Genomic DNA, 27141 nt, shown 5'->3' with positions numbered 1-27141 from the left:
TCCAAAAAAACCCAAGATCCTGGCTCAAAGCTCCATTTGTCCAGCAAAATGCCTACTGAATCTCTTGCAAATGGCTTATGGGTAAAGCAGGGGTCAGCTTTCATTTGCGGCTCTATGGAGCTGTTTAAATTAATACCATAGCTGCTTCTCTCTAGAACTGATCTCCTTCACAGGCAGTTAATTGGTTTCTTTTTGTATCCACAGATCTCCTCCAAGTGCCACCCAGATAACCGTTGTCCTTCCACATTCATTGCGGGAAGTTCTGTACCTTGGCACTGAGAGTGGCAATGTCTTTGTGGTAGAGCTCCCATCCTTCAGACTGTTAGAGGATAGGACCATCACCTCTGAGGCAGTGCTGCAGCGGTGAGCAAATGGGCATATTGACCAATGGGATTTGTTATGTATAAGCATGACAGTCAGAAGGGGAAAGTTTGAGAGTGTTGCACTTAACCAATTTTTTATTCTGGCTTGTACACTGGAGCCTGACTTACATTAACTGTAACAGGCTGCAAATGTTGGATGGTGTTGGAGGGACACATCCTTACTCTGGGCCCTAGTTTATCTGCATTATACAGATGGTATTTTCTGGTCAGGAATAACCCAAGACATTCATAGCAGAGGCGCTGTAGAACATTGCAGAACTATGTAGGGGAAGCATTTAGTAGGTCTGGAAATGCTGTGCCTGTCTCATGATTAAGGCTACGATTTTGTCATGGATATTTTTAGTAAAAGTCATGGACCGGTCATGGGCAATAAACAAAAATTCACAGAAGCTGTGACCTGCATGCAGCGGCTGGGAGCTGTGGCCTCCACTCCTGTCGAGGGGTTTGGAGCTGGGGGGAGGGGGATCCCCTGCCTTTGGCAGGGGATGGGAGCTGCGGGGGAAGGATCCTCCACTGCCCTGTGGGGCTGGGGAACTCCGGGGTCCCCCAGCTGCTGCTGCAGTGCTCCAATGTCATGGAGGTCTCTGGAAGTCATGGATTCTGTGACTTCTGCAACGTAAGTGACCTAACCGTAGCCTTACTCCTGATTTATGTATCCCGGTCTCGCAAACAAATATTAAATTCATTTGAAGGCTTAACAAGGCGTTTAATTTTTTTGTATGGGCAATAGGAAAGAGGTGGTAACTTACCCTGAGTTTCTGTAGACGTGGGCAAACATTTTCAAAAGTGCCCAAGGTTCCTACGGCACTTTGGATGCTTTTGAAAATGTTGCCCTGATTCCTTATGTACCTGTAATTTTTTGAGGTGGGAGTCTCACTAAAAAACACATTTTTGGAATGCGTTGCTTCCGGCGCTGGCTGTAAACACAAACAGTTGGCTACAGGCTTGTGTCAGCTTCATCCCATTGCCTGTGGCTCTCCTCTCCACTCCTTCCCTGCCTCTGTCAGTGGGACTGGAGGGGGAGGTAGCTCACATCCTTTCTACACGCCACTTTGTGGGTTTCCTTCTGTAGATTTCATCATAGGCATCTGATTTCCCCTTCTGTTGGTGGGACTGAGCAAGGAGGTCCTCTCATTTAGAGGCTCCACAGTAGCTTCCTTGCTTAATGCCCTGCAAATCGTAAGGATCTTGGCTGTGTTTGAAAAGATACCTTGCTTGTTCTCACCCTTCTAAGAGTTTCACCTTCCCTGTCATTCCCAACATGTTTCTCTCCCATACTTACACTGTCAATGTGGCTGTCATATTCAGGTGCACGTGGATTAATTTTTCTCCGCATTTTGCCCAGGGTGCCAGAAGACTATCGTAACAGGCGGTCGTTTGAATTGGTGGAAGCTTTACGGGAGCATCCCAGGAACCCTGGCCAGATTCTGATTGGATACAGCAGGGGCCTCATTGTCCTCTGGGACCTGCATAACAAAAGAGTGTCGCACCACTTCCTGGGCAGTCAGGTATTAATGATGGCTGAAATCATTGGGCATGGGGAAGGTGAGCCCCCCTCTCTCCGGGATTCTCTGAAGAAATACAGACCCAGGAGGTGCAGGGAGAGCCAACTTAGTTATTTCCCTCCTATGATTGTATATTCTGGTTCTGGAAGGGTTAATGATTCTCTGGATATCAATCATTCTGTCTCTCTTCCTCCCTAGCAACTGGAGAACCTCTTTTGGCAGAAGGATGGCCGTCAAATCATTAGCTGCCATTATGATGGAAGTTATGCCCAGTGGCCAGTATCCAATGATAACAGGCAGCCTGAGCCCCTGGAAAGCAAAGTGCCTTATGGTCAGTATATGTGTGATAGAAACAAACTGCTTCTGTGCTGAGGCTTAAACTGTTTTTGTTGAACTGCTCTTAAATTCAAACTCACTTCAAGCCCCTGTGGGATCTCAGAGTCAAGCTCTCCCCTGGTGTGTAGTCATGGCAGCGCAATGCAGAGCTGTTGACCCAATGGGCCTTAAACATCTGAACTCAAAGGGGTCTCTTAAATCCAGTTTGCTTTGCCTTTGAACTCTGCTGAAGCAAGGATGCCTAACTTGATGTCTGTACTGAGCATAGATGAGCTGGAGGTAAAAATCTGTGTACAGAAGCAAGCATAGCTCAGATTATCAGGAAAGGAGCCTAGGGATTCAGTTTTATTCCTTGTTCTGAGTCAGGTGTCCAGCTCTTCTTTAGCAAGAGCCAAGTGACTCCTCTATATGAGCTAAGTGGATTTCTTTTCCTGTCCGTTGCTTGAGTGCTAAAGAGGAAGTGATGCCTCTTGGCTGAAACTCCTCAAAAGAGGATGACTTCTTCCTTCTGCCATATGGAGGCCTCCATCTTGGCCTGACCTGACCTGGCCTTTAGAGCTTACTATCACTCCTGCATTAACCAGAAGAGTGCTGGAAATTGAGGCACTTCTGGGGGACAGCTGGCTTGTAGTGCAGTGCTCCTAGCCCTTGCCAGCCAGGTACAGCACATGATACTTCTGTCAGTGATACAAGTCAGCTACCCTTTGGCCTTAGCCACCTTTGCTCTGAATAATACTACTAGAAATGGGATCTCCTAGAGAAAGTACTGCTTCTCTGAGTTCAGCACAGTGAGGTGCCACTGCTCCACATACTTTTCAGCTCGTGTGGCCCTACCATGCATTTGGCACTTTCGTCAATATAAAGCAGAATAATTAAAAAGGGCCTTCAATTTCCACTCTGCTTCCCCTCGCAAGAAATATGAACTCCACCTAATGTAAGATTCATCTTACAATTGTGGTAACTTTGTAAATCTGTCATCCTAGGTCCTTTCCCTTGCAAGGCCATTTCCAAGATTTATTGCCAGACGACAAAGAATGGGTAGGTTCTTGGTTATTCATCTCCCTCCCACCTACTGTTCACAAGAGATGCTTAAAATAATAATAGGATTGTGTGGGGGGAGCACAAGTTTTCTTGTAATCCATTGCTGACTACACTTGTCTCACACATGTAGCCCCTTTTGAGTAACACTGTAGGGAGCCTTTGTCAAATGTTGGGGCCTTAGACTTTCTCAGTTAATAAGTTTCCGGTGAAATAGATGGAGTCTAAAGAGAGCACAAATGTGTGTCTTTGTTTTTAAGGCTACCTTACATTATATTCCAAGGAGGGATGCCCCGGGCTAGCTATGGTGACCGGCACAGTATCTCAGTCGTCCATGGCAGCCAGCAGATTGCCTTTGACTTTACATCTCGGGTGATAGACTTCTTTGTCATCTGCAATGCAGATCGTGCTGCAGGTATGTGTTGAGAAGGTGCCCCTTCTCTTCTGAAGAGTAAGGGGTAGTCTGGAGTTGCTCTGTGGGTGGAGATTCTGGGTATGACAAGTAGCAGCTTAGATGCAAAGCATTGTTTTCCTTGTGTTGAGTTGTTTTGTAGCATTGTAAATGTCTAAAGATGCCATTTATAAGTGAAGTGTTAAATACTGACAGCAGTGATGGGTCAGCTACAAACTTCATAAACACCCTCTAAAACCACTTGTTATATTGTTGTGCCCTTTTCAGCTCATGAAAACAGAGCAAGGTTGGACATGGGGCATGATTAAGATACGAGATCCAGTTCTGAATATTGCAATTAAGAGACAGCTCCTCAAAGGGGACTGTAATTAAAAAAAACAATCTCAGACTGGGAGTGAGTGGCTTTCTTAATTACTGTCTGGGTTTATGACATGAGGCTCCATGTAGCATATGAACAAAGGGTAAGGTTACAACTAAGGGTCAGTAAACAAAGCATTTTATTAATTCTCTGCTGGCCAACACAAATGTTTACATTTTTTATACCGCTTAGAAATGACTCAATCGTATTTGTTCCACCATCTCCCAATCAGCATGTCCCATAGCTTCTCCTATTCCTGCTAGCAATGTGGACCTTAGTTATTTTAAGTTACAGAAATATACAGTAAAAAAAGATAGTTGAGTGAATTAAGTGCCTCGAGGGGTTTTGTGGGCAACTCTCTCCTGACATGTGCTACTTAGCCTTGCTAGGTTTTTCAGTTTTATGGTGGTCTGTAATACAGAGAAGACTTCCGGTTTTAATAGATGGATATCTTGGAGAAGCAGACATCTAGTTTGGAAACTTAAACACTGTAGCTGTTTCCATGTTTTCCTACAAATGGCTTTAAAGGATTAGTTAAAATGGACTTTAATTGCTTCTTTATGATGTATGATGAAAGCAGGAAAGATGTTTGTCACTATAACCTTGTTGACACTAGACTGCCTATTATAGGCCTGGTCCCCACTAAGCCCCCACTTCGGACTAAGGTACGCAAATTCAGCTACGTTAATAACGTAGCTGAATTCGAAGTACCTTAGTCCGAACTTACCGCGGGTCCAGACGCGGCATGAAGGCTCCCCCGTCGATGCCGCGTACTCCTCTTGGCGAGCTGGAGTACTGGCGTCGACGGCGAGCACTTCCAGGATCGATTTATCGCGTCTTAACCAGACGCGATAAATCGATCCCAGAACATAGATTGCCTGCCGCTGGACCCTCCGGTAAGTGAAGACGTACCCATAGATAAGGCTACAGTGTCTTCCAGGATAGACAAGACCTGAATTTCTTATTTTAAAAGACAACCTTTCAGTCCTCCTTTATACATCATAGAGAAGCACATGAGCCAATTTTTTTAACCTTCCAGGTGTCTGCTCTGAGATGCTGACAAGAAACCTGACAAGAGAATATATTTAAAGTTGGAATAACCAGAGTTCTAGTGTCACACTTGACACTAAACACAATTCCTAGATGTGAATTGAGCCTTTAGCCTGAAATAACTACAAGCTACCAAACTTATACTGCCCAAGAATTGAGCCATCCAGTTTGCATGTGTTTCTAATGTGTGCGCCCAGGAGCTGTTAGAGGAAGCTGTAGCTGCAGCACTTCAGACCAGGAAGTTATTTAAAATTAAATGTCATGTCTGTGGTCAGCAAGCTTCCTTGTGGCTGAGTGCCTAATACGAGTGGATCTGCCCAGCTCACGTCATGCTCCCCTTAGGGTGTTCTTCATGATGGAAGTAGAGAGGGATGGTTGTATCCCAAAGCCACTTAAATTAATGAGTGTAAAGCTTGTGTATAGCAGCATGATTCTAGAAGGCAGTTCTTCCCCTTCCCTCCCCATCTTCAGACTGAGAATACTTTTTAAAAAAATAAACATGCAGATTGGCTGTTCCTGTTTGTTTTCAGTTGTTGGTGGGTGGATGAGACACACATGCATAACTCTATTGCCTGTACTGTTAAACTGTGCATGTACAGTGTACTGCCCATATTGTTAATGCTGTACCAAGGTGCAGTGCTCACTATATTTATATAGTGCTTATAAGTGTGTGGTGCTCTACGGATGTACAAGAGACTGGGTTGCTGCCCTGCAGAGTTTGTCTGAATTAGGCACAGTGAAGGACAGCAGACTGAGGAGGAAAATAACAAAACGCTTAGCTCTTTTAGCTATATCGTATTTCTCCCCCTCTTCTCCCCCTCGCCCCCCCACTGAGTCACAGAAGTAATTATCCTAAGGTTGTTCAGCAGGCCAGAGCCAGAAGTATAACCCAGATCACCTGACTCCCAACCCAGTGTGAGGTAGAGAAATAATTCACTTGAAGCAAATATTAATATACTGAGTGTCTTGTAGGGTTTGTTTAGTCGATTTTGTTACTGGTGAGTCTTATACTTCAGATGGTCAGACAAGTGAGCAAGAGGTGAATTTAAGGGTGGAAAACTAACCCAAATAGAGTTGTGAGCAGAGATCTGGCCAAGGAGAGCTGTTTAGGGTATAAGTGGGCATGGTTACCATGCATTGATGTGTTCATTTCATTAGATTTCACACTGAAATAAAGTGTACTTATGTAGTTTTTATATGCTTTTTAAAGAGCTGAAAAACCTACATTAATAAATAATTTAGATTATGGGTAGAGCCCAACTTTGGTTTCTCGTCGGTTGTAACGTGGCCACCTTGTAACACATGCAAAAGCATGAATATCAGGGTGCAGTGAAGGGAGAGGAGCCCAGAGGGCCCATGACCATCTGACAGAGTGTTGTCTGGGCCCTACTTACATGAGTGGCATTGTGACCCTGTGCACCCAGCCAGCCCCCTGTGCTGATGAAGGGCTGTCCAGGCCAAAGTTGAGCAAGTGGTGGTGTGGTCCTGGTGCGCAGGATCGCATTGCTACTCACATTTGGCGCAGCTAGTAATCTGAGCCCCCTCCTTAGCAAAATTCTGGTTGTGCCTCTGAGTGTTAATGCCGTGTACAGTAATACAGAATGCTAGCAGTCTCAGCTCTGTGGTTGCATTAACAGCTTTTTGTATGTAATAATTGTAGTGCTGTTACCGGTATAGACATGCTCTTTTCAAGCAGTGCAGATGGCACATCACACCAGAGGCAGGGAAGCTTCAGATGTCTGAGAGCTGAAATGTAAACATTTGTCAATTACAAGTAGCACAGCATTTCCCAGAATCTGCTGCGTTACTGCTTTTAAGCAGCTTAGCCTTGAGGGACTGAGGTATTAACATAGCACTGAAACAGTCCTTGCCGGGGTGAATACATACCCATCCATCCCAGGCGTTATTAGCTAACTGTAGGTCAAAGGCCTCTTTGGGTACATCTACACTGCAATAAAAAATTCACACCACTGAGTCTCAGAGCCTGGGTCAGTTGACTTGTGCTCACAGGCTGTGGGGCTAAAGATAGCAGTGTAGACGTTCAGGCTGGGGATGGAGCATAGACTCTGACACCTTGCAAGTGGGGAGGGTCTCAGAGCCAGAGCCCTAATGTCTGTGCTGAAATTGTACCCCCGGAGCCCGAGCCCCACGGGCCTGAGTCAGCTGACCCAGGTACAGCCACAGGTCTTTTATTGCAGTCTAGACATACCCAAATGACATTGTTGACCAAATCTGACTCCTGCTGTGGCCGACCCTCTGCAGGACTTTCTATTAATGCTGCTAAGGTTTTGTCAAACTTGTTGAGAGCTGTTGTTTCGCGTTTCTGGCTAAATATGCAGGTTAGCCCAAAAAGGGTAGAGGAATATTTATTTACTGCTGTTCACAATCATGTTTGTGGGGAGAAGCGTCATGGGAATATATTTTCATACCTATTCTATAGGAAGCTTATTTCTACTTTTAGAGCACATGTAGCCAATTTTGTGATTAAAGCACTAGGTGCACTATCAAAAGCCAGTTGAATAGTTTCAATGAATTTTCTTTGCACAGAGTTTGATGACCCCTCTGCTATGGTGGTGCTAGCCGAAGAAGAGCTGGTGGTAATAGACCTGAAGAGTGCAGGCTGGCCAGCAGTCCATCCTCCATACCTGGCATCTCTCCACTGCTCAGCCATCACCTGTTCACACCACGTCTCCAATATCCCACTGAAACTGTGGGAGAGGGTGATCAGCGCTGGGAGCAAGCAGAACTCTCATTACTCAGCTATGGTATGGCAGTTGTAAGCATGCACCCATTCACATGCCCATAACATTCTAACGTACTCAGTAGGTATCTTTTCTGCCCGGCTGGCTGCAGAGTGCCAAGTGGCGCACTGTTGTGGTTAGTGGTAGTACTGAGAAGTCCTGCTCCCAAAACGCCATTGACTTAGTAAAGACAACTGTTTGGAATTCAAAATACTGTACTCAGTTCTCCAGCTTTCATCAGTTCTTAGTAAAAGTGAGCTCCAGCTCAGATTGTTTCCAGCAGTCAGTGCTAGCAAGCAAAGCTGCTTCTAAACCAGAAGCTCTCAGCCACAGCGGCTTCTTAAAGAGGAAACTTGAATATAACAACTCCTAACCAAGAAAGTACAACTGATGAGATCAGAACTAGTACATCTAATCTTAATCCAGACAAAGGCTAACAGAGTACACACAGAGATGCACTTTCCTTGTAGCTCATGCTTTCCCGTTCTCCTCCCCCTCTATGGCATGCTCTGTTGCACTCTCATTTCACAGAAAGTCATGGTGTGGTCTTCAAGAGTGTTTTCTTTTTAGCCATGGCCGATTGATGGTGGCACCAACCTGGCTCCAGATCCTCCCCAGAGGGACCTGCTTCTTACAGGGTAGGTGCTTTAACTGATAAAAATCAAGGATTCCTGCCCAGTATTTACCCATTTTTGAACTGCATGTGTTCCTGTCATAAGGGTGTCACATGAATAGACTTGACTCCTGAGTTCTTTTCTGCAGAGAGGTGGTCACCATTTCTTGAAGTGGCACTGCTGACATTTAAAGCCTGTGACCTATAACATGATGTCAGAGCAGTTAAGCCATAACTTGTGTGACAGGAAATCATCCTGTCTTTGATCATCCTGGAAAAAAACTATTGACCTTTCCCAAGATTGACTAATTCCAGTGTTGAAATTTAGACTAACAGTCAAGAGAAGTGATGCCAGTTCAGAGGGAACAATATATCTGCAGGGCTGTCTCTCACCCTCACCAGTATAAATCAAGAATAACTCCATTGGAGTTACAGCAGTCTTATATAATTGATGCAAATGAGCACACTCAGACCGTAAGGTCTAGACATTTCAGTTTCTGGTGTTACACTGGGTGCTAGAATGAAAATTTCCCTGTCCATATTTGTACAAGAAGTCTGCCCTTCTACTGCTTTTCATCTGGAATTTATAGCCCTTTTCAAACATCCCTGCCAGGTAGTTGTATAGGATTTTCAGTGTCAAGATTCTTGACACAACTAGCTCTTCCTAGAGGTGCTGCAGGAAAGATCATAGTTGCATCAGCAGAGTAGTCATCCATGGCTCAGAATGTTGTAGAAGCTACAGGCTAGGAGTAGGGGGGTGGAAGTGACCTGAAGGTAATATTCTTTTCCTGTGTCTGGCTCTATCAGTGTTCATAAAGCCTCTATTTTACAACATCAGCTTCATAAAACCCAATAGGAGTGCAAACTAAAATTCTCCCTAGGATTCAGGGATGTGTAAAAGGACTACCTTCACACCTTAGCATGTATGTCTCAGGTTGTGCCTTCTGTCTTAAAATAGCTGGTCTCTTAAGCCTGGTCCCCACTAAGCCCCCACTTCGGACTAAGGTACGCAAATTCAGCTACGTTAATAACGTAGCTGAATTCGAAGTACCTTAGTCCGAACTTACCGCGGGTCCAGACGCGGCAGGAAGGCTCCCCCGTCGATGCCGCGTACTCCTCTTGGTGAGCTGGAGTACCGGCGTCGACGGCGAGCACTTCCGGGATCGATTTATCGCGTCTTAACCAGACGTGATAAATCGATCCCAGAACATCGATTGCCTGCCGCCGGACCCTCCGGTAAGTGAAGACGTACCCTTAGAATGGGGGATTCTGCTTTTCCTTTCTGCCTCTTTCCCTCCCACTCTCTCCCCGTGCTGTCACAGCTACTAGTGACTGTGCATGACTTGTTTCTGACTCCTCTCCATCAGGCATGAAGATGGCACCGTGCGGTTTTGGGATGCTTCAGGTGTTTGCTTGCGCCTCCTTTATAAGCTGAGCACTGTGAGGGTCTTCCTCACAGACGCAGATCCCAATGACAACATGAACCCCCTGGGTGAGGATGAATGGCCTCCGCTGCGGAAGGTGAGATGGCAATCACTCAGGTAAACTTTCTGCAGCTGGAGAGTTTGCGTTCCTGCTGTTGTTGCCAGTCCACTCTGCAGCTGCAGTGCTAAGGCCAGCTTGTGTTGATGTGACCTCTTTACATTCCATCCACCAGGTTGGTTCCTTTGACCCTTACAGTGATGACCCCAGGCTCGGGATCCAGAAGATTTACCTGTGTAAATACAGCGGCTACCTGACGGTAGCTGGTACAGCAGGGCAGGTACTGAAACCGCAAAACTGATTTTTTTTGGTGGTCTGCTTTTCAGAGTGCTTCTTGCCTAGCATAGGAAATGGAGTACAAAATTGATTCCCCTCTGGGGGTGAGTTTTCTTCACTCTGTAAACGGCCATTCTGTGGAAGGGTCCCCCTTCCTGTCAGCTCCTTCTAGTCTATACTGTATTCTGCCCCTTCTGTCTGATTTGACCGATCATCCCTGAGGTAGTTGCCAGCTGCCTGGGTTTTTATGCTTCAGCTTTTTAAAACTTTCCCCTGATTTTCTCTGCCTGTTGTCTGTACACCTCCGCTATTTGCATTTTGTGCAGGCATGCTGCCTGCTAGCTAGCCAATTGGATCCTGGTGTTGCCGGTGCCTAATCAGTAAGTGGCACCACCTTGCAACATTCATATAATGGAGAAGCTTGGAGACAATTTAAAGTGGCTGGGTCAGTTCGCAGTCCTGCTGACAGGAGGAGGTATAGCTGTGCTGCTGATTGCTATCCAAGCACATGCCGCAAGGAACCTTTGGGGAGGCAACCGGCCTGAGGCTTTCTCGCTATCTAGTGAGGGGGCTGCAGCAGGGGGGCTGATAGTTCTTTGCCCTCCCTGTTCTTGATAGTTTGATGCTATAACCCTTTTCTGTGACTGGCATACATGATCCTTATGTATTTCAGCCCAAAAAGGCGAAACTACCTCTGCTGTCTCCCTTGTTTCTGTCCCTTGCAAGAGCCTGTGTTATTGCTGTGATAGAAGACCCCATTTCAGGGTCTGTATAATGTCTGTCAGCCTGTGCCACAATCCTCCTTCCGTGAAGACATAACAGGTCTCCTCTCATGTAAACTGACGTGAGCGTCTGTGCTTTGCTTTGTCCCCCAAGCCCTCTCCTCTCTTTAGGGAGCACTGAATGAGTTAGGATGGTCTGACTTGGAGTAACCAAATTTGGTAGCTAGAACTTCATGCTGCCAACATAATTAATCAAATGAAGAAATTAAAAAATGGGAGGCAAAAGTTCTCACGGAAACTTTGTCCAATGGGTATCCATTTGTCATAGGAGTCAGATGGGGAGGCATCTGGTCATGTTGGAAACAAGTATGCATGTTGAAGCCATAGAGAGATCAGGTGGAGTCTAAAAGCTCTGAGGATTGCACAAGGCCTCTGAGCTTATTCCTGTTTCCTCAGATACTGGTGATGGAACTGAATGATGAAGAGTCAGAGCATGTTGTTGACCATGCTGAAGCAGACTTACTACAGGACCAAGAAGGCTATAAGTGGAAAGGTCACGAGAGGCTAAAGGCCCGAGATGAGCCTGTCCGATTTGAACCTGGCTTCCAACCATTTGTCCTGGTTCAATGTCAACCACCTGCTGTGGTTACAGCACTGGCCCTTCACTCTGAATGGAAGCTCGTGGCCTTTGGTACCAGCCATGGCTTTGGGCTCTTTGATCACCAGCAGAAACGACTGGTCTTTGTCAAGTAAGTCTCTTCCTTTCTGGCATGATATGGGTACTTCCCTAGGTATGGAAGCTGGCTGGCTAGCACTTCCAGGTAGTCCTAGTAAGAGTTGGTATTTCTTGGTTTATGGAGAGCAATGGGTATAGAGAAAAGTCTTCTCCTGCTGGGATGAGTGTCTCTCCTGTGCTTGTTAGTAAGAGTTCACATGCCTAGCTACCAGTTGCTCCCATAGTGACTGCCAGCTGTTCAGAAAAGCAACTGAGCACGCCTGCCAACTCTTTTTTGGTCTTAGATGTACGTTGCATCCCAGTGACCAACTGGCCTTGGAAGGCCCTTTGTCTCGGGTGAAGTCCTTGAAGAAATCCCTCCGGCAGTCGTTCAGGCGGATCCGGAGAAGCAGGGTGTCTAGCAGGAAGCGGCGAGCTGGTGGTGGGATCACTGCGGAGGTGAGTCAGTCTGTCTCTAAGGGCTTGTCTATGTGGTGGGTAAGCTCACAGTAGCTGGTGCACGCTAGCTATTCTGCATTAACTCCATGTAGACACTCTTGCTGCACGTTGACATGCCTTTGTGTGTGTGCACTTAATACACTTTGGAGTCATATTAAGCTAAACTGCCTCAGGGCACCCTTTGTGCACAGTAAGTGTGTGCACTTGTGGGGAGTCAGTGCGCAGTAAGCTAGAGTGTGAATTTAAAGCGCACTAACTTCCCCGTGTAGACAAGCCCTAAGCCTGAGCCCTGTAAGTCCTGTTTGGACCACACGGTGGGTGGAGCAGGATAATGCGGATGTTCTTAATCTTCAATCTTAGGTCTGGTCTATACTACAGAGTTAAGTCAATGTAAGACTGCTTATTCTGACATAACTCTGTAAGCGACTACACTAAAATGCATCTCTCACCGATGTAACTCCCCCACTATCCCAACTTAACTCCACCTCCGTGAGAGGCATAGTGCTTAAGTCAATGTAGTTAGGTCGACAGTGTCAGTGTAGACACTGCGTTGCTTACATCGACTGTTGCTGCCTTTCAGATACCATCTCACAATGTCCCACACTGGCAGTTAAATTGATGCACTCGCTCCTGGTGAGGACATGCACTATGATCAGAAGGAGCATAGTGTGGATGTGTAAAACCAATTCAATTACTGCAGTGCCTGTACCTCAACGTAACTTAGGTCAATTTAATTTTGTAGTGTAGACTTGCCCTTACTGTACCAATTGCAGCTTGGCATAATGGCCTGCACTCAGGGCACGCCTACAGAATTAAGTTGACCTAATTTAGGTCAGCATATAGCCGCCACAGTAATTGTGCATTCTACACTTTGTTCCTTGTGTCGGCAGTGTGCATCCTCGACAGGAGTGCTTGTATCAATTGTACTGTCACTGCTGGGCATTGTGGGATAGCTGTTGAAAGCTGGTAACAGTCTATGTAATCAACGCAGTGTCTATACTGATACTGAGTCACCCTAACTACATCGGCATTGACTCTATGCCTCTCATGAAGGTGAAGATAAGTTGGCATAGCAGGGCAGTTACATCGGTGGGAGCTAAATTTTAGTGTAAACCCTTACATAGTTAGGTCGATGTAAGCTAACTCTGTAATGTACCAGGCCTCAGTCTTGTCACTCCTAACATTGGTAACTATTTACTCCTAGGGGAATTCTGTGCCAAAAAATTAAAAATTCTGCACACAATATTTTCAAATTCTGCATATTTTATTTGTCAAAATAACACAATATAATCAAACCAGTTTCGGTTATTTTTGCTCATTTATTTCAAAATACTGGTCAGAAAGTATGTCTGTAACAATACAGGTCTTTCTCTGGCAAAACCCGCTGTCCGGAGTTGAACCTGTGGGGTGAAATAAAAATATTAATAAAATGCAGAAATTCGTCAAGGACCAAAGTTGGGTATTTTCCTTCACTTGCTTGCCACTGCCTTTCTCCTCCCCTACACTATAAAGAGGTTCCAGGGAAGATTGAGGGAGGTTTTATATCCAAAGTTAAATTCCCCTCTAGAGAGGAAGACTCTCTCTATAAAGGTAACTACTTGATGTCTTTGCGAGACAAGGTAACTGAGGTAATAGCCTTTATTGGACCAGTTTCTGTTGGTGAGAGGGACAAGCTTTCAAGCTCCACAGAGCTCCTCTTCAGGTCTGGGAAAGATCATCAGTGTGACAGCTAACACAAGATGGAACAGATTGTTAAGCATAAGGAGTTAACGTTGCAAGAAACCATTCAAAATGAAGTGTACAATTTATACTTCTGCAGTCCTAGGACAAAAGAGTTAGTGGGTTACAGATTGCTCTGAGAGAGAAACTCAGTGTTGCTACTGAGTCCATGATTTTTGGTGTCCAGCAGAGTTATGAATTTAAACTCCCAGGCTTGTCTTTTAAGGTGTTGTGCAGGTTTCCTTTGACAAATTGGACTGAGAAGTCAGAGATGGAGTGTTCATTTTGTGAAAAGTATTCACCCCCCAGGCGATATGTCGATTTCTGTCTTTTATCCTTTTTCTCTTACTTCATTCGAGAGCATAGTGATTATCTTGTTTCACCCTCATAGTTGTTGGGGCATTTGATCCACCAGATAAGGTGCACCACATGTGATAGCCATGTGTAGGCACCGTGGATCTTGAAAGGTGTGTTGTGGGGTATTGATCATTATAGCAGTGAAGATGAGACTGCAGGTTTTGCATCTGTTAGGGCAGTGTCTGGTACTGGTTTGAGTTGGTGTATCCTGGTCTGTGGGAAACTTGCTTCTGATGAGTTGTTTGAAGGCCAGAAAAGGGGATTTGGGAAAGATTTTTCAGGATGTGGTCCCCATCAAGTATGAGTTGCAATTATTTGATACCCTATATGAGTTCCAGTATGGGGTGGTATGTGATAACTAGGGATGTGCGGTCAGTGGCTTTTTTTTTCTGAATTGAAGCAGGTGCTCTCAGGGAATTAGGGTATCCTGTTCCATGGTGCGGTCTACTTCTCTGATGGAGAAGTTTGGTGAAGGTCATTTTAAGTGTTACACATGTGTATCCTGGATTTTCTCCTCAGAGCATATTCTGTGGTATCTGAGTGCCTGGCTGTAGATAACTGATTTCTTGGCATATCTGGATTGGTTGCTGGATCTGTGAGAGGGTTCTATTGTTGAAGCTGATTGTGGTGTTTGGGAAGTTGATCTTGGTGCAGGAGCATTGTAGAGTGTTGGATGGATGGATGGGTGGTGGTAGTTCAAGTTGTGGTGGAAATCTGAGGGAGTTTAGGTCATCTGTCCAGCAAATGAAAATATAATTGATGTATCTCAAGTATGTCATTGGTTTTGTGGAGCATGGTCCAGAAATTCTTCCTCAAGGTGGCCTATGAAGAGGTTGGCATATTGGGGAAACATCTTAGTACCCATGGCTGTTTCCATGGTTTGGACAAATTGTTGTTGAATATAAAGTTGTTATGGGTGAGGATGAAATGGATGAATTTGGCAATGTATTTCGGGTGGATATCTGAGTGTTGTCCATTTTCTTGTAGATATTTGAGGCAGACAGTGATGCTGTCATCATGAGGGTTGTTGGCGTATAGGGAAGTGAGATCCATTGGCCAATATGGTATTCTGAGAGAGTTTGTTGGTTTTGTGGTGTTTGTGGAGGAAGTAGGTTATGTTCTGGAGGAAGCTGGCCCTTTGTGTGGTGAGTGGTTTGAGGATGGTTTGAGAGTCCTGATATTTCCTGAGTAAGAGCGCCATGGCCAGATACGTTGGGTCTGCCTGTGTTCCCTTGTTTGTGTGTGTTGGGAGGCATGTAGAAGATCCGGTGTGTGTTAATGGGGGATGAGATGGTAGAGTTTCTCTTGGAGTTGTCTGCGGAAGGATTTGATGAAATCCTTAAATTCCTATGTGAATTGTGATATGGGGTTCTCTTAGAGTTCTTTATGGGAAGTGGTGTCAGGGTTGTCAGTTGGCCTTGTTTATGTAGTCGTCATGGTTGAACTATGATGTCACCCCCTTTGTCTGCTGGCTTGGTCACTATTTGGTGGTTGGATTTCAGGGGCTGTATAGCTGTCCTCTCAACAGAGGTTGGCTCAATAAAAATTCACCAATGGAAGTTGATCTAATGAGATATTACCTCCCCAGCTTGTTTTTTTCATATCCTGGGACCAATACGGCTACAACAACACAAGCAAAAATGGAAGATGTCTCTGAGTCCAGTGCTCCCTCAGTTCAGCCTATTGCACTAGCAAAAGTGGCCAGTGTTGGAAAAATGCAGTTTTCTTGCAATATGCAGGAGGAAGTTAAGGAAATGAAAATCTAATTCTCATCTTTCTGTATGATTCAGACAAACTGAATAGCCCTGTTCCTATTCAGATAAACTGAATAGCTTCTGCACATCCACTCTTATGGGATGCACAGGCCTGGACTGGAACATCCTGCTAGTGTGAAGATGCAGAGTCCATTTTGAAGAACCTGGGTTACAAGTAACCTTAATTTACCAGCATCTGTTAATCCCTACGTGCTGTCTCTCCAACGCTAGAAGGGATTGTGGAGGAGGAGGAAAGAGAAATGTTATGTCTGAGTGAACTTACCTCTCTTCTCCTCTGTTCTTCATGTGAAGGTGCAAGAGGCGAATTCCAAGTTTGACCATGATGCATTACAGGAGATGGAACTGGCTCCCATCCAGAGGAAGATTGAAGCGCGGTCCGCAGAAGATTCCTTCACTGGCTTTGTGCGCACCTTGTACTTCGCAGACACCTTTTTGAGAGACAGTGAGTAGAATGAGCTCTCCCCCAGCCACATTCTGCACTAAGTGAAAAGAAAGCACTATGGTCGTCTCTAGATCATAGACCGAGCACCTCCCTTGTTGTACTCCCTGCAGCACTGAAACTATTCAGTCTAAAGCCAAAGTAAATGAGTGAGAGCAGAGCTGCTCTGTATGATCACTGCCAGCTGCTGATTGACCCATGACTAAATGAGTTCACCTTGGGAGAGAATTTGAAGTATGTGGCTTTCAAATAGGATGAAGCTTCTTTGGTCTTAAACGCCATTCATAGTCTCTTCACCTCTGACTGCCAAAAGACAGTCCCCTGACAAGGAGAGGATGTGGTTCCCCTTAATCCTGCTGGGGATGCATCAGATACCAAACTGATCCTACATCTGAATTTCCCTCTAATCACGTATGCGCTTGGGTTAGTGTGAGCATACACATTTGCATACAGACAGTAGAACCACTCCATCATGTTTAAAAGTTCCTGGAGAGACATCCTGCTCATGGGCTTTATCCCTGCTCCAGGTTCTCGCCACTGCCCCTCCTTGTGGGCAGGCACCAATGGAGGCACAGTCTATGCATTCTGTTTGCGTGTTCCGCCAGCGGAGAGGAGGATGGATGAGCCTGTCAGAGCAGAGCAGGGTGAGTATCACTCAGTAGTGGGAACATGTGAAATGGTCCTAATGGGATCAGAGGGGCTGCTATGTACTGCTAGAAAGGTGCAAAGCAAAGCAAAGATGACTTGGAAACATGATGGTTGGCCAGGAGGAGAGAGCAGTTTTGAACAACAGTAGCTTGGAGTTCAGCTTTTGCTTATACAGTAGTGCCTCAGAGTTACGAACACTTCGGGAATGGAGGCTGTTTGTAACGCTGACCAAAACATTATGGTGGTTCATTCAAAAGTTTACAACTGAACATTGACTTAATACAACTTTGAAACTTTACAATGCAGAAGAGAAATGCTGCTTTCCCTTTATTTTAGTAGTTTACATTTAACACAGTACTGTACTGTATTTGCTTTTTTTATATTTTGGTCTCTTCTGCCTGATTGTGTACTTCTGATTCCAAATGAGGTGTGTGGTTGACTGATCAGTTCATAACTCTGGTGTTCATAACTCTGAGGTTCTACTGTAAATCGATTCTACTATCCCCTGAACCTCTTTAGTTTTAATTCCAATTAGGCTGCTGCTGAAGGCACTACCCCTATACTCAGCCATTGAACTCTCCCAACAAGACATTTTCTCACCTCCGTCCCCCACTTTCTAGTTTATCATTCTGCTGGGGGGGCCCATTATATCCTTTCATTCCACCGTTAATAGTACGTGTGTATAGGTTAAAATGAGCCAGTTCTACCAAACACGGTAAAAGTGGGCATCTGCTGTCTTGCTCATTTAAAACTCATTTGACCTTGTGCACTTAGTTAGGAGGCAAAGGCTCTAATTTATGAGCTAGTGGAGTCCATGGACTTTGCCTAAAATTATCACTAAAAGGTGACTTTTTGGGGGGAGGGATAGCTCAGTGGTTTGAGCATTGGCCCGCTAAACCCAGGGTTGTGAGCTCAATCCTTGAGGGGGGCCATTTAGGGATCTGGGGCAAAAAATTGGTCCTGCTAGTGAAGACAGGGGACTGGACTCGATGACCTTTCAAGGTCCCTTCCAGTTTTATGAGAGAGGTATATATCTCCATATAAACCTCCATACACTAAGGGTACGTCTACACTACCTGCCGGATCTGCGGGTAGCAATCTATCTATCAGGGATCGATTTATCACATGTAGTGTAGACACGATAAATCGATCCCTGATCGCTCTCCCGTCGACTGCTGAACTCCAGCTCAGCGAGAGGCGGAAGTAAAGTCGACGGGGGAGCCGCAGCCATCGATCCCGCGCTGCGAGGACGCAAAGTAAGTAATTCTAAGTCGATCTAAGATGCGTCAACTTCAGCTACGCTATTCTCGTAGGTGAAGTTGCGTATCTTAGATCAATCTCTTTCCCCCCCTCCTTCCCCGCCCCAGTGTAGACCAGGCCTAAATGTGACTGTTTTGAAAACGACTGTATCACCATTGTATGCTTTTGCCTGTGGCGCTAATCCAGGAGGTGTTTTTTCAGAGCAAAAGTACATTGGGTGACCATCATTTTAATTATTCCTGCTTCAAATACCAGTTTTTGCAATGACACTTGCTTGGACGGTGCGTATCAGTAGTAGTCTCAGACGACATGTTGATGGGTGCTTTTGGGGAAACCTACAATAACAGCCTAATCCATTTATGCATTTATTAAACCCTTGTCAGTTGGAATTTGGAAACAATGTTTAAATTCAGTTTAAATGCCCATTCTAGTTAAACTGGGTTCTAAAGCTGTTTGACCTCACAGCATGAAAGGAGTTGAATTATTAGATGCACGTTCTAGCCTAGGCTGGCTTTAACATGGCTGATCAAAATGCTTTAGAAACTACTCTTGGTAAAGTGTCATTTCTAGAATCATGGCTTTAGGGCACGCAGTTAACTAACATTTTCTACAGATACAGGTGCTGGTGCATAAGCAAAGGAAGCAAACACAGAGCCACATAGGTCTCTCCTTTAATAATAATAATTAATAATAATAAAAAATTGCTAGATGGAAGACTCTAATTGGGTGTAGAAATGCACCATTGTCTCATTTCAAGAGGACGTGTGTGAGTTCCAACACTGTATGCTTGTCACATCCTCTCAGCTGGTATCATACCGGTCTTTTTTTTTTTTCTCACCCTTATCCACATCTTGTCTGTCTAGCCAAGGAAATTCAGCTGATGCACAGGGCTCCTGTTGTGGGGATACTTGTCTTGGATGGGCACGGCAATCCCCTCCCAGAGCCGCTAGAAGTAGCACATGACCTTTCTAAAAGTCCTGATATGCAAGGCAGCCATCAACTTCTTGTGGTGTCTGAAGAGCAGTTTAAGGTAAATACAGTCCACTTGCATCTCATCTGATATACATTCCCTTTTTTAAGGTATTGATCTGTACTCCTAGGGATGGATTACAGTAGCTCCTAGGAACTGCAGCGTAGGATTAGGCCCTGTTATGCTTGGCACCATACAGACAAATGAAGACACTCCCTGCCCCACAGAACATAGACTTGGTGTCAGGGCAGAACTAGTGCGTGAAATGGACAAGTGGAAGTGCGAGTTTAACATAATCCAGATGGAGAATATAGGAATGTTTGTAGATTTATTTAAAACTCTTTGACAGCTGCAGTAATTGGCCATTGGGAGAAGCTTTAGATTCTGCAGATTAGAGTTTAGGGGACATGACTCTTTAAAAAGGACACTGAGAATTGGCAAGTGTTCAAAAATTGTTCTCGCTGTTTTTGCAGAATAGCTCCATAACCAGTAATTGGCTAGTTTAAGGAAGGAGTCTCTAGGAATAATTTATCAGGGGTCTCCTTGTCATTTTAATGTGGTAGAGTGGGCTGTTGGGTTAATCTCAGTTTTTCCCTGTGGATATACTTTCTGGCTGGAGGGGAAAGGGTTTGAGAGAACAGGAGATGGGTCGTAATGAGGGTCTGCGATTTACAGCCTTACATTTTCTCCCAGTGAAGTCAGTGGCAAAGATCCCATTGACTTGAGTGAGAGCAGGAACAGGCCCTGAAGTTGAGACCACGGCTGGCTACACTTATGCCTGTTCAGTATTCCATGATATCCAGGCCTCATTTTAAGCAGGAAGGCAGATTCAGACCTTCATTTCTGTGCATGCTGTTGGGCAAAGGTTCCCTATGAATCAAGGCTTTGTTTAAGCAGGAGGGAGCAGCACCATTCCTGAGCAGGGGTTGTTGGCAGTGTACAGCGTGGAGATGTATTATGTGGCTTTTTTTCCTCCTGGCAGGTATTCACGCTGCCCAAGGTTAGCTCCAAACTGAAGCTCAAGCTGACAGCTCTGGAAGGCTGTAGGGTACGAAAGGTGACAGTCGCTAACTTTGGCAGCTGCAAGACTGATGATTATAGTGAAAATGACCTGGCCATCCTCACTAACCTGGGAGACATTCAGATCATCTCTCTGCCCTTCCTCAAGTTGCAGATCCGCTACCCCTGTATCCGTAAGGAAGACGTGAGTGGCATTGCTTCCTGTGTCTTCACCAAATATGGCCAAGGTAATGGCACAAACAGCGTAAGCTCCCCTAGATCACTCGCCTCTGCCATATTTTTGGAACCCTTGTTTCACTGTTCTTTAAACTTAGCATTGGTTTTGCTTCCATAATGAGCATGTTGAATCCTCTTTGTAGCCATTCAGATCCAACAGACATTAGGTGCTAACTCACCTTGCAGTAGAGGGTGGTGTCCGGTGTGTTCCATATTTCTTGTCAGGCCTCAAAATAAGACGTCTGTATTTTGGCATCTTCCTGGGCTGCTGGATAGCTCTTCCTGAGTTACTGCTCCACAACACTCATTTCAAACTGGCGTCTGTGGAAGAGCTCCTCCCAGGCCACTCGCTTTCCCCTTTCACGTCTCTAAAACGGAAGGAACAAACCCATAGTGTAACTGTGGGAAGAGTGCGTGCTGCTCAGGCTCTTGTCCTGGGGGTTGTAGCTGAAAGAACTCTCAAACTGCAGGGTCTCGGACACGTGCCACACAGCAATCCTCAGTTGGTCAATTGCTGGCTTGACCCCTTAACGAGGCAGGTGCAAATGCGCTTCTCCAAAGCCCCAGTGCACTGGTTTGGAGGAAATATAAACAAAATGCCTTTTCTGTGGAGAGTAGAGTGCATATAGATCTCCTTTCCTTTTAGACTGGGATTCTGGCTCCTGAGCATGCGTTCTCTCATGAAGCAAATGCCCTTTACGTTTTCCCCTCTAGGTTTTTATCTGATTTCACCATCAGAGTTCGAGAGGTTCTCCCTGTCCACCAAATGGTTGGTTGAGCCCCGGTGTGTTGTGGATACACCAGAAATTACGGGCAACAACTACTTGCACAACAGATCTGGCATGGAGAAGGCTACAAGGAAATCCAGGTAGGACTAGCTTAAAAAACTCTGTTGGAGCACCTTACCTCTCTCTCTTTAGCTTTTCCATTATGGCTTGTTTGAAGGGTGGTCTACTTCTAAATCTAGTCTCCCTGGCTTGATCCAGACAGGACCATGCTACTCTGAGTTCTAAATGTTCTTGTTGTCTGCCCTTCTCCCCCTCCAAGCTCACTGTGATACATGAGGGAGGGATAGCTCAGTGGTTTGAGCATTGGCGTGCTAAAGCCAGGGTTGTGAGTTCAATCCTTGAGGGAGCCACTTAGGGATCTGGGGCAAAATCAGTACTTGGTCCTGCTAGTGAAGGCAGGGGGCTGGACTCAATGACCTTTCGGGGTCCCTTCCAGGTCTAGGAGATAGGATATCTCCATATATTATCTTGTGGAGCCAGAGAACCCTTTCTTTCCAAAAAGGACTGTACAGGGCTTCCTTTGAAGACTGTTAACATCACTCCAAACTGATTGCCATGAGGTAGAGCCCTGTGCGGGGCTGTTCTTCAATCCTGCTCCGCTATTATGGCAGCAGGTCCTGCGGGACTCGGAGGATTCCAGTCCCGCTGCAGGGCTCTGCCATAAGGCAATGTAACTTTCTCCCTGGTCCTTTCCCTACCAGCTGTCTTACATTTCCCACTACCAACTTTCTATGAGTGACATCTTTTGAGGACATTGCATGCAACTTCCCACCTCTCCACCCATTTGCACTTCGTCATATTACTTGTTTGCAATCTATTATGTAGCAGACTGGACTGTTGCTTTGTCGTTTAAACCCTGATGTTCTTCCTTGTGAAAGCAGATCATCCCTAGAGGTGATGCGTTTTGATGCAGGTCCCCTAGGAGGGGTGTTTAAGAAAAATTAGGGAAGTTCCCTAGTGACTAGAACTCCTCATCACCAATCATCCTAATGCTTCTCTCAGCTGCTTGCTCAGGACACCCCTCTGCATTAGCATGCATGCTCTGACTGACCCAGAGGAATCTTTCCTTGTCTGATCTGCCAGGTATGTACAAGAATCTACTTGCCTCTCTGATACACTTTTCTTTAAACCTTCTTCCCCAGGGAATCAGGCAGGAGTTCTGGTGACCCTGGAGAAGATGATGGTAAGCATGCAACAAATATATTTATTTAACTTAATGACATGTATAAACATTTTTTTAAGCCTTTGCGATTGGTGGTCATATTTTCTTCAAAGAAAAGGGGTGAGGAGCTGTAGTGTTGGGAAGAGGGAGATACGAAGATAAATTTGAGATTGTTCTCTCTTCATGAGAAGTAGTCATCTCAGAACCTTCAGGTGACCTGGACGTGTCAGGTTCTACAGCAGGCCGATCTTGGATTGTTTTAGAAAGGGAAGCCCAGTCGTGCTATGAAGAAGGGATTGTGGGTGTGAGTGTGGAGTCTTTTACCATTTAACAAGCACTTTGCTGTGATGCTGTCTCTAGAACAAGCCAAGCTGGGCTTAATAAGTTTCCACCTCTTTTTTTGTATTTGTGGTGTTTCCCATAGTGCCTATCACTGTAGCGTTCTAAGTGCATATTGCCTTTATCCCCCATGAAAAGTTGCTGGACATCAACTTGTTTTCTGCCTTTCAGAGAGGAAATCTGGGAGGTTGATGGAACATGCCTTACTCAATGATGAAAGTGAGTGAGACAAAATTGGAGCTGCTGGGGGGGGGGGGGCAGCTGCATTGGTTGGTGGGGGTGACGTGTAGCTGTCTCTGGAGGCATGGACTGTTCATCCTCCTGGTTACAATAGACTCTTGCAGCTCCAGAAAGTACATAATGCCAGAATAGAATTATTTATTTGAATTACTGTAGCCCCTAGGAGCCCCAGTAATGGACCCAGGACCCCATTGGGCTAGATGCTGGACAAGCACAGCAGGAAGATAGTCCCTCTCCCCAAAGATCCTTATCAGCTTTATTTCATGGATTGGTGAGGATGGGAGGGTCCTAAGGAAAAGAGATGATAAAGCTCCACATCGCTGCCTACCTGCTTCCATTGTTGCCTAATATACATAAGGAACTTCACTTTCCAGCAGTACCCAAGAATGAAGGGCCAGCTGGAAATGGCTATCTTCCTGGACTGCTAGCATGCTGGTGCTGGCAGCATTCTGGAGACACTGCCTCACTTCTGTGTGCCAGCCCCTTATTCAGAGTTTTGTTATGTCAGAGACTAGTACTGCAGAAGAGGCAGTGATATTTAAAGGTCTGACAGTCATGGAGGAGGCAGGAAGACAGATTTTAAAGGCCATTCCGAAATGAGGTGCAGTAGAAGTAGCATGTGCAATCAAGCTCTTAAAACAACCTCACTGTAAATGTTTACTGATTCAAGCAGAGGACCTTGCACATCTTCTCCCACTTCTCACTGCTCTTTAACTGTTTGCTTTCCAGAAGTTCTGAAGGAGATCCAAAGTACCCTGGAGGGGGAGAGAAGGTGAGTACCCTGTGACCAATCTTCCTTTCTCCCTGGTGAGCTGGTAAAGGTGGGAAAACAGGGAGAATATCCAGCACAATGGCAGATATTGTTGCAGTGAAGCACTAGCAACTGCTCATATGTGTGTGTCGCAAACTGGTCCAAAGAGAAACTTGTTCTACGCAAGAACAACTCCCTTGAGGTTTTTATGAATAATCTTTGTCTCTTTCTCTTGGAGAAACAGAAGCGATCACATTTCCATATCCCAAAGGAGCAGGACTCTGAGTACTCGCATACAGGTTCAAATCAACCCATATTACTCTATGGGCAAGCCACATGGGCTTAGGTGGCTGAAGATGGGACTTGGGACAGGAACTCTAGGGATCTAATCCTGGCTCTGCACTGACTGTAACTTGGACATGTATCTCTCTGCTCCAATTCCCTATCTCTACACATAGGCAATAAGTTACCTCATGGGTGCTGGGCTTTAACTCCTGTCCACAGAACACTTTGAGCTGTTCAGGTGACGGGCTACAGAAGTGCAGATGAATGACTGGCATTATAATTGATGCAAAATACTTTAGCGCTTGGTGGGGTAGGAAACCCAGGGTTTCCAACGATCTGCGGAGAGGATGAGTGACTGCCTGACACACCTGCATGTATCTATCCAGATAGGGTGATTGCATTGCACTGATGGACTTTGCTCCCTTGTCATTGCAGGAGCTATGGAGAGAGAAATTCAAGAAGAATTCACGTAGGACATGGACTAAGTAATGGAGGAGGTAAGTGAAGCCAAGGGTATTTCCAGGCTCTGGTGCAGCAACATGAGGCAAGAAGCAAAGGGTCGGCATTCCTAACAATCTGGTGCTTTACATTTACGTGGCACTCCGGAGTGTGGCGCTCTACAGCAGCGGTTCTCAACCAGGAGTATGTGTACCCGGGGGTATGCAGAGATCTTACAGGGAGTATATCAGCTCCTCTAGATATTGGCCTAGTTTATAACAGGTACATTAAAAGCACTTTGCAAAGTCAGTACAAACTAAAACTTCATACAGACACTGACTTGTTTGTACTGCTCTGTATACTATACACTGAAATGTAAGTCCAAGATTTATATTCCAGTTGATTTATTTTATAATTCTATGGTAGCAATGAGAAAGTCAGCCATTTTTCAATAGCATTGTGCTGTGACACTTTTTTGTATATTTGTCTGATTTTGTAAGCAAATAAAGTGAGTGAAACTTGGGGTACATGTGACAAATCAGACTCCTGAAAGGGGTACAGTAGTCTGGAAAGGTTGAGAGTCACTGCTCTACAGATCACCTCATCTGACTGGATGGGAGCCTGGTGGCTGCCTGATATGTCTGTCAATGTTTGGTGCCACCTGAACAAACAAGTGCTGCCCCAGTCCTGGATGGAGTGACACAAGTCCTAAAACTCTGTCTTGCATTTTAAGCTGTTGACATTTGCTGTGGGCTCTTTTTGGGAGAACTGCTGGTAGAGAGAGGCTCTCTAGCTGGGAGCACTGGGGCATGTAGAACTCCTTTGCATGCCACTACCCTCTCCATCTCTTTGCAAGAAACCATGAGAAGGCTAAGCTATGGCAGGCCTACACTGCAGCATCACTGCTTGTGCTGCATTCAGCACGGCCATGGGGGGGAAAAAATCCCTTACAGGGTATGTATGATAGCCAGAGGGATAAACCAACTTGTCTGATGTGGATGTGCAGGCTGCCTGTCTTCTCTAAGGGAGTGTCTGCCAGCCAGGGCATAAGGCCTGTTGTTGGGATTTGCACAGGGATGTGAGTTGATCTTGTGAGCATTGATGTGAACCCCAGATTAAAGATCAGACTGGCATGAGCTTTACAAACCTTATACCCAATATGTTCTTGAATCGGGAGGGGGTTGGTGGTGAGGGGGAGTTATCTGTCCAGAATGATCCTAATATGGTGCTGCATATTCTTTCCCTAAGCGGAATGATCAGACCTCAGCAAAGCCGCTGTGACTTCCTGGCATTGGATTGAGTGCCATAACACTACTGACTGGGAAAGCCGTCCCATGGAGAGGAGGCTTCTACTTCTCCCTGCACAGCGGGAGATAAAGCTGCGACTTAGCCTCTCCTCTTCCTCTCCCCCTCGTGCCTCACCAGAAACCACCACCTCCTCCTGGAGTCTGCCTTGCACGGAGGCCAGAAGCAGACTGCCTGCTCTGATGCACCACAAGCCTCTGTGGACGTCTTTGTAACTATTTTTAATGTTTGCACAATTATCTCTTTTCTACTGGGCTGGGTTTTAAATTATAAATGTTACTGCCCTGGGTGCAGAGTTTTAATAAACACACTGTTACCTCTGAGTGGTTTAAGATTATTTTTTGTACAATTTTTTAAATCGTATGGGTGTTTGTTTTAATGGAACCGTATTTTAATAATGTACTTTTTTTTAAAAAAAAACAAAACAAATGAAATAATATATCTGTCATTTTAGATCCCTGTGGCTGCTGTAACTGGTATTTGAATGAGGCATTCTGGTTAGGTTTTGTTTGACGGTACTGTTAACTGGTTTTAAGGATTTGGGTAGAATCTATTTTTGTAGCTGTTCAGATTGGAGGAAATTTAATCGAACTTGATTTGTCTCAACACTACGTTGCTCTTTGTGAAATAAATGAAAACCCTCAATTACCTTTGTGGTCATGGTCTGCTCCAGTATCTGTCACTTCGACAAAAGCAGGGACTCGCTCCTCTGCATGGTAAAAGCAGTGCAGCTTCAGGGGTTGGGACTCTCACCAGCATCTGCTCAGAAACTGACATGAAAGGCCAGTGTTGCTGATGAACCAATTCTAATCAGTGCATGTGTCTGATTAGAGGGAGGAGCTGTTAGCCTTCACACTTGCCTCCTTCACCCACAGAAATCCTCCACCCCTAGAAATCTGATCTAGAAGCACTTCTAACTCTATCCCATAGTAATTCATAACATAATTAGAAAATCCTGGGGACTATCCTGTGCTGGTACTGAAAACTAGCTTGGGCACGGGGGGGGTGGGGGGGGGGAAGAGGCTGTACAGTACATCCAACCAGCTGTGAGCCTTGTGGAGAAGCTTTGAGTAGGAGAAACCCTTTTGAAAGAAATCTTTCCCTCCCTCTCCATCCCAAATCATGTGTTATCAAGCTAAAATTGAGCTCTTGTTTTCATTACTAGGCCGTTAATCTCTTCCCCACTCCTCTTCTGTTGGAGGATGGATGTTGGTAAGGAAGAGGTGAATGTGTTGATCTACTGTTCCAAATCTACTCAAAACACTTACGAAGGAGAAGTTGGACTTGTTTAGACTTCCTGGTACTGGGGGCTGCATAGCACCTGTGTTTGAAGCAGTAA

The 27141-nt window shown here is 45.4% G+C and overlaps 1 protein-coding gene across 8 annotated transcripts in view; it reads left to right on the top strand.

Moving 5' to 3' along the window:
* LLGL2 (LLGL scribble cell polarity complex component 2) overlaps window positions 1–26450 on the top strand; it is a 50949-nt gene extending 24499 nt beyond the window's left edge. For 4 of the 8 annotated variants that reach the window (XM_065563450.1, XM_065563451.1, XM_065563453.1 and 1 more), the window contains exons 6-27: window positions 205–363; window positions 1729–1891; window positions 2087–2219; window positions 3208–3262; window positions 3523–3677; window positions 7630–7847; window positions 8394–8461; window positions 9804–9957; window positions 10094–10198; window positions 11373–11665; window positions 11937–12090; window positions 16233–16383; window positions 16908–17024; window positions 19152–19318; window positions 20241–20505; window positions 21209–21362; window positions 22425–22465; window positions 22955–23002; window positions 23753–23795; window positions 24013–24073; window positions 24495–24556; window positions 25746–26450. In XM_065563450.1, coding sequence (XP_065419522.1) covers window positions 205–363; window positions 1729–1891; window positions 2087–2219; window positions 3208–3262; window positions 3523–3677; window positions 7630–7847; window positions 8394–8461; window positions 9804–9957; window positions 10094–10198; window positions 11373–11665; window positions 11937–12090; window positions 16233–16383; window positions 16908–17024; window positions 19152–19318; window positions 20241–20505; window positions 21209–21362; window positions 22425–22465; window positions 22955–23002; window positions 23753–23795; window positions 24013–24073; window positions 24495–24548 — 2758 coding nt within the window. In that variant the 3' untranslated portion in view covers window positions 24549–24556; window positions 25746–26450. The remainder of the gene's footprint in view (window positions 1–204; window positions 364–1728; window positions 1892–2086; window positions 2220–3207; window positions 3263–3522; window positions 3678–7629; window positions 7848–8393; window positions 8462–9803; window positions 9958–10093; window positions 10199–11372; window positions 11666–11936; window positions 12091–16232; window positions 16384–16907; window positions 17025–19151; window positions 19319–20240; window positions 20506–21208; window positions 21363–22424; window positions 22466–22954; window positions 23003–23752; window positions 23796–24012; window positions 24074–24494; window positions 24557–25745) is intronic. The other 4 variants (XM_005297490.4, XM_065563456.1, XM_042841116.2 and 1 more) reach the window with 2 other exon arrangements.
* The last annotated feature ends 691 nt before the right edge of the window (window positions 26451–27141 follow it).

This window comes from Chrysemys picta, chromosome 12 (assembly GCF_011386835.1).
Source record: "Chrysemys picta bellii isolate R12L10 chromosome 12, ASM1138683v2, whole genome shotgun sequence".
Lineage (NCBI taxonomy): Eukaryota > Metazoa > Chordata > Testudines > Emydidae > Chrysemys > Chrysemys picta.
This window is presented reverse-complemented; position numbering and strand designations above follow the sequence as displayed.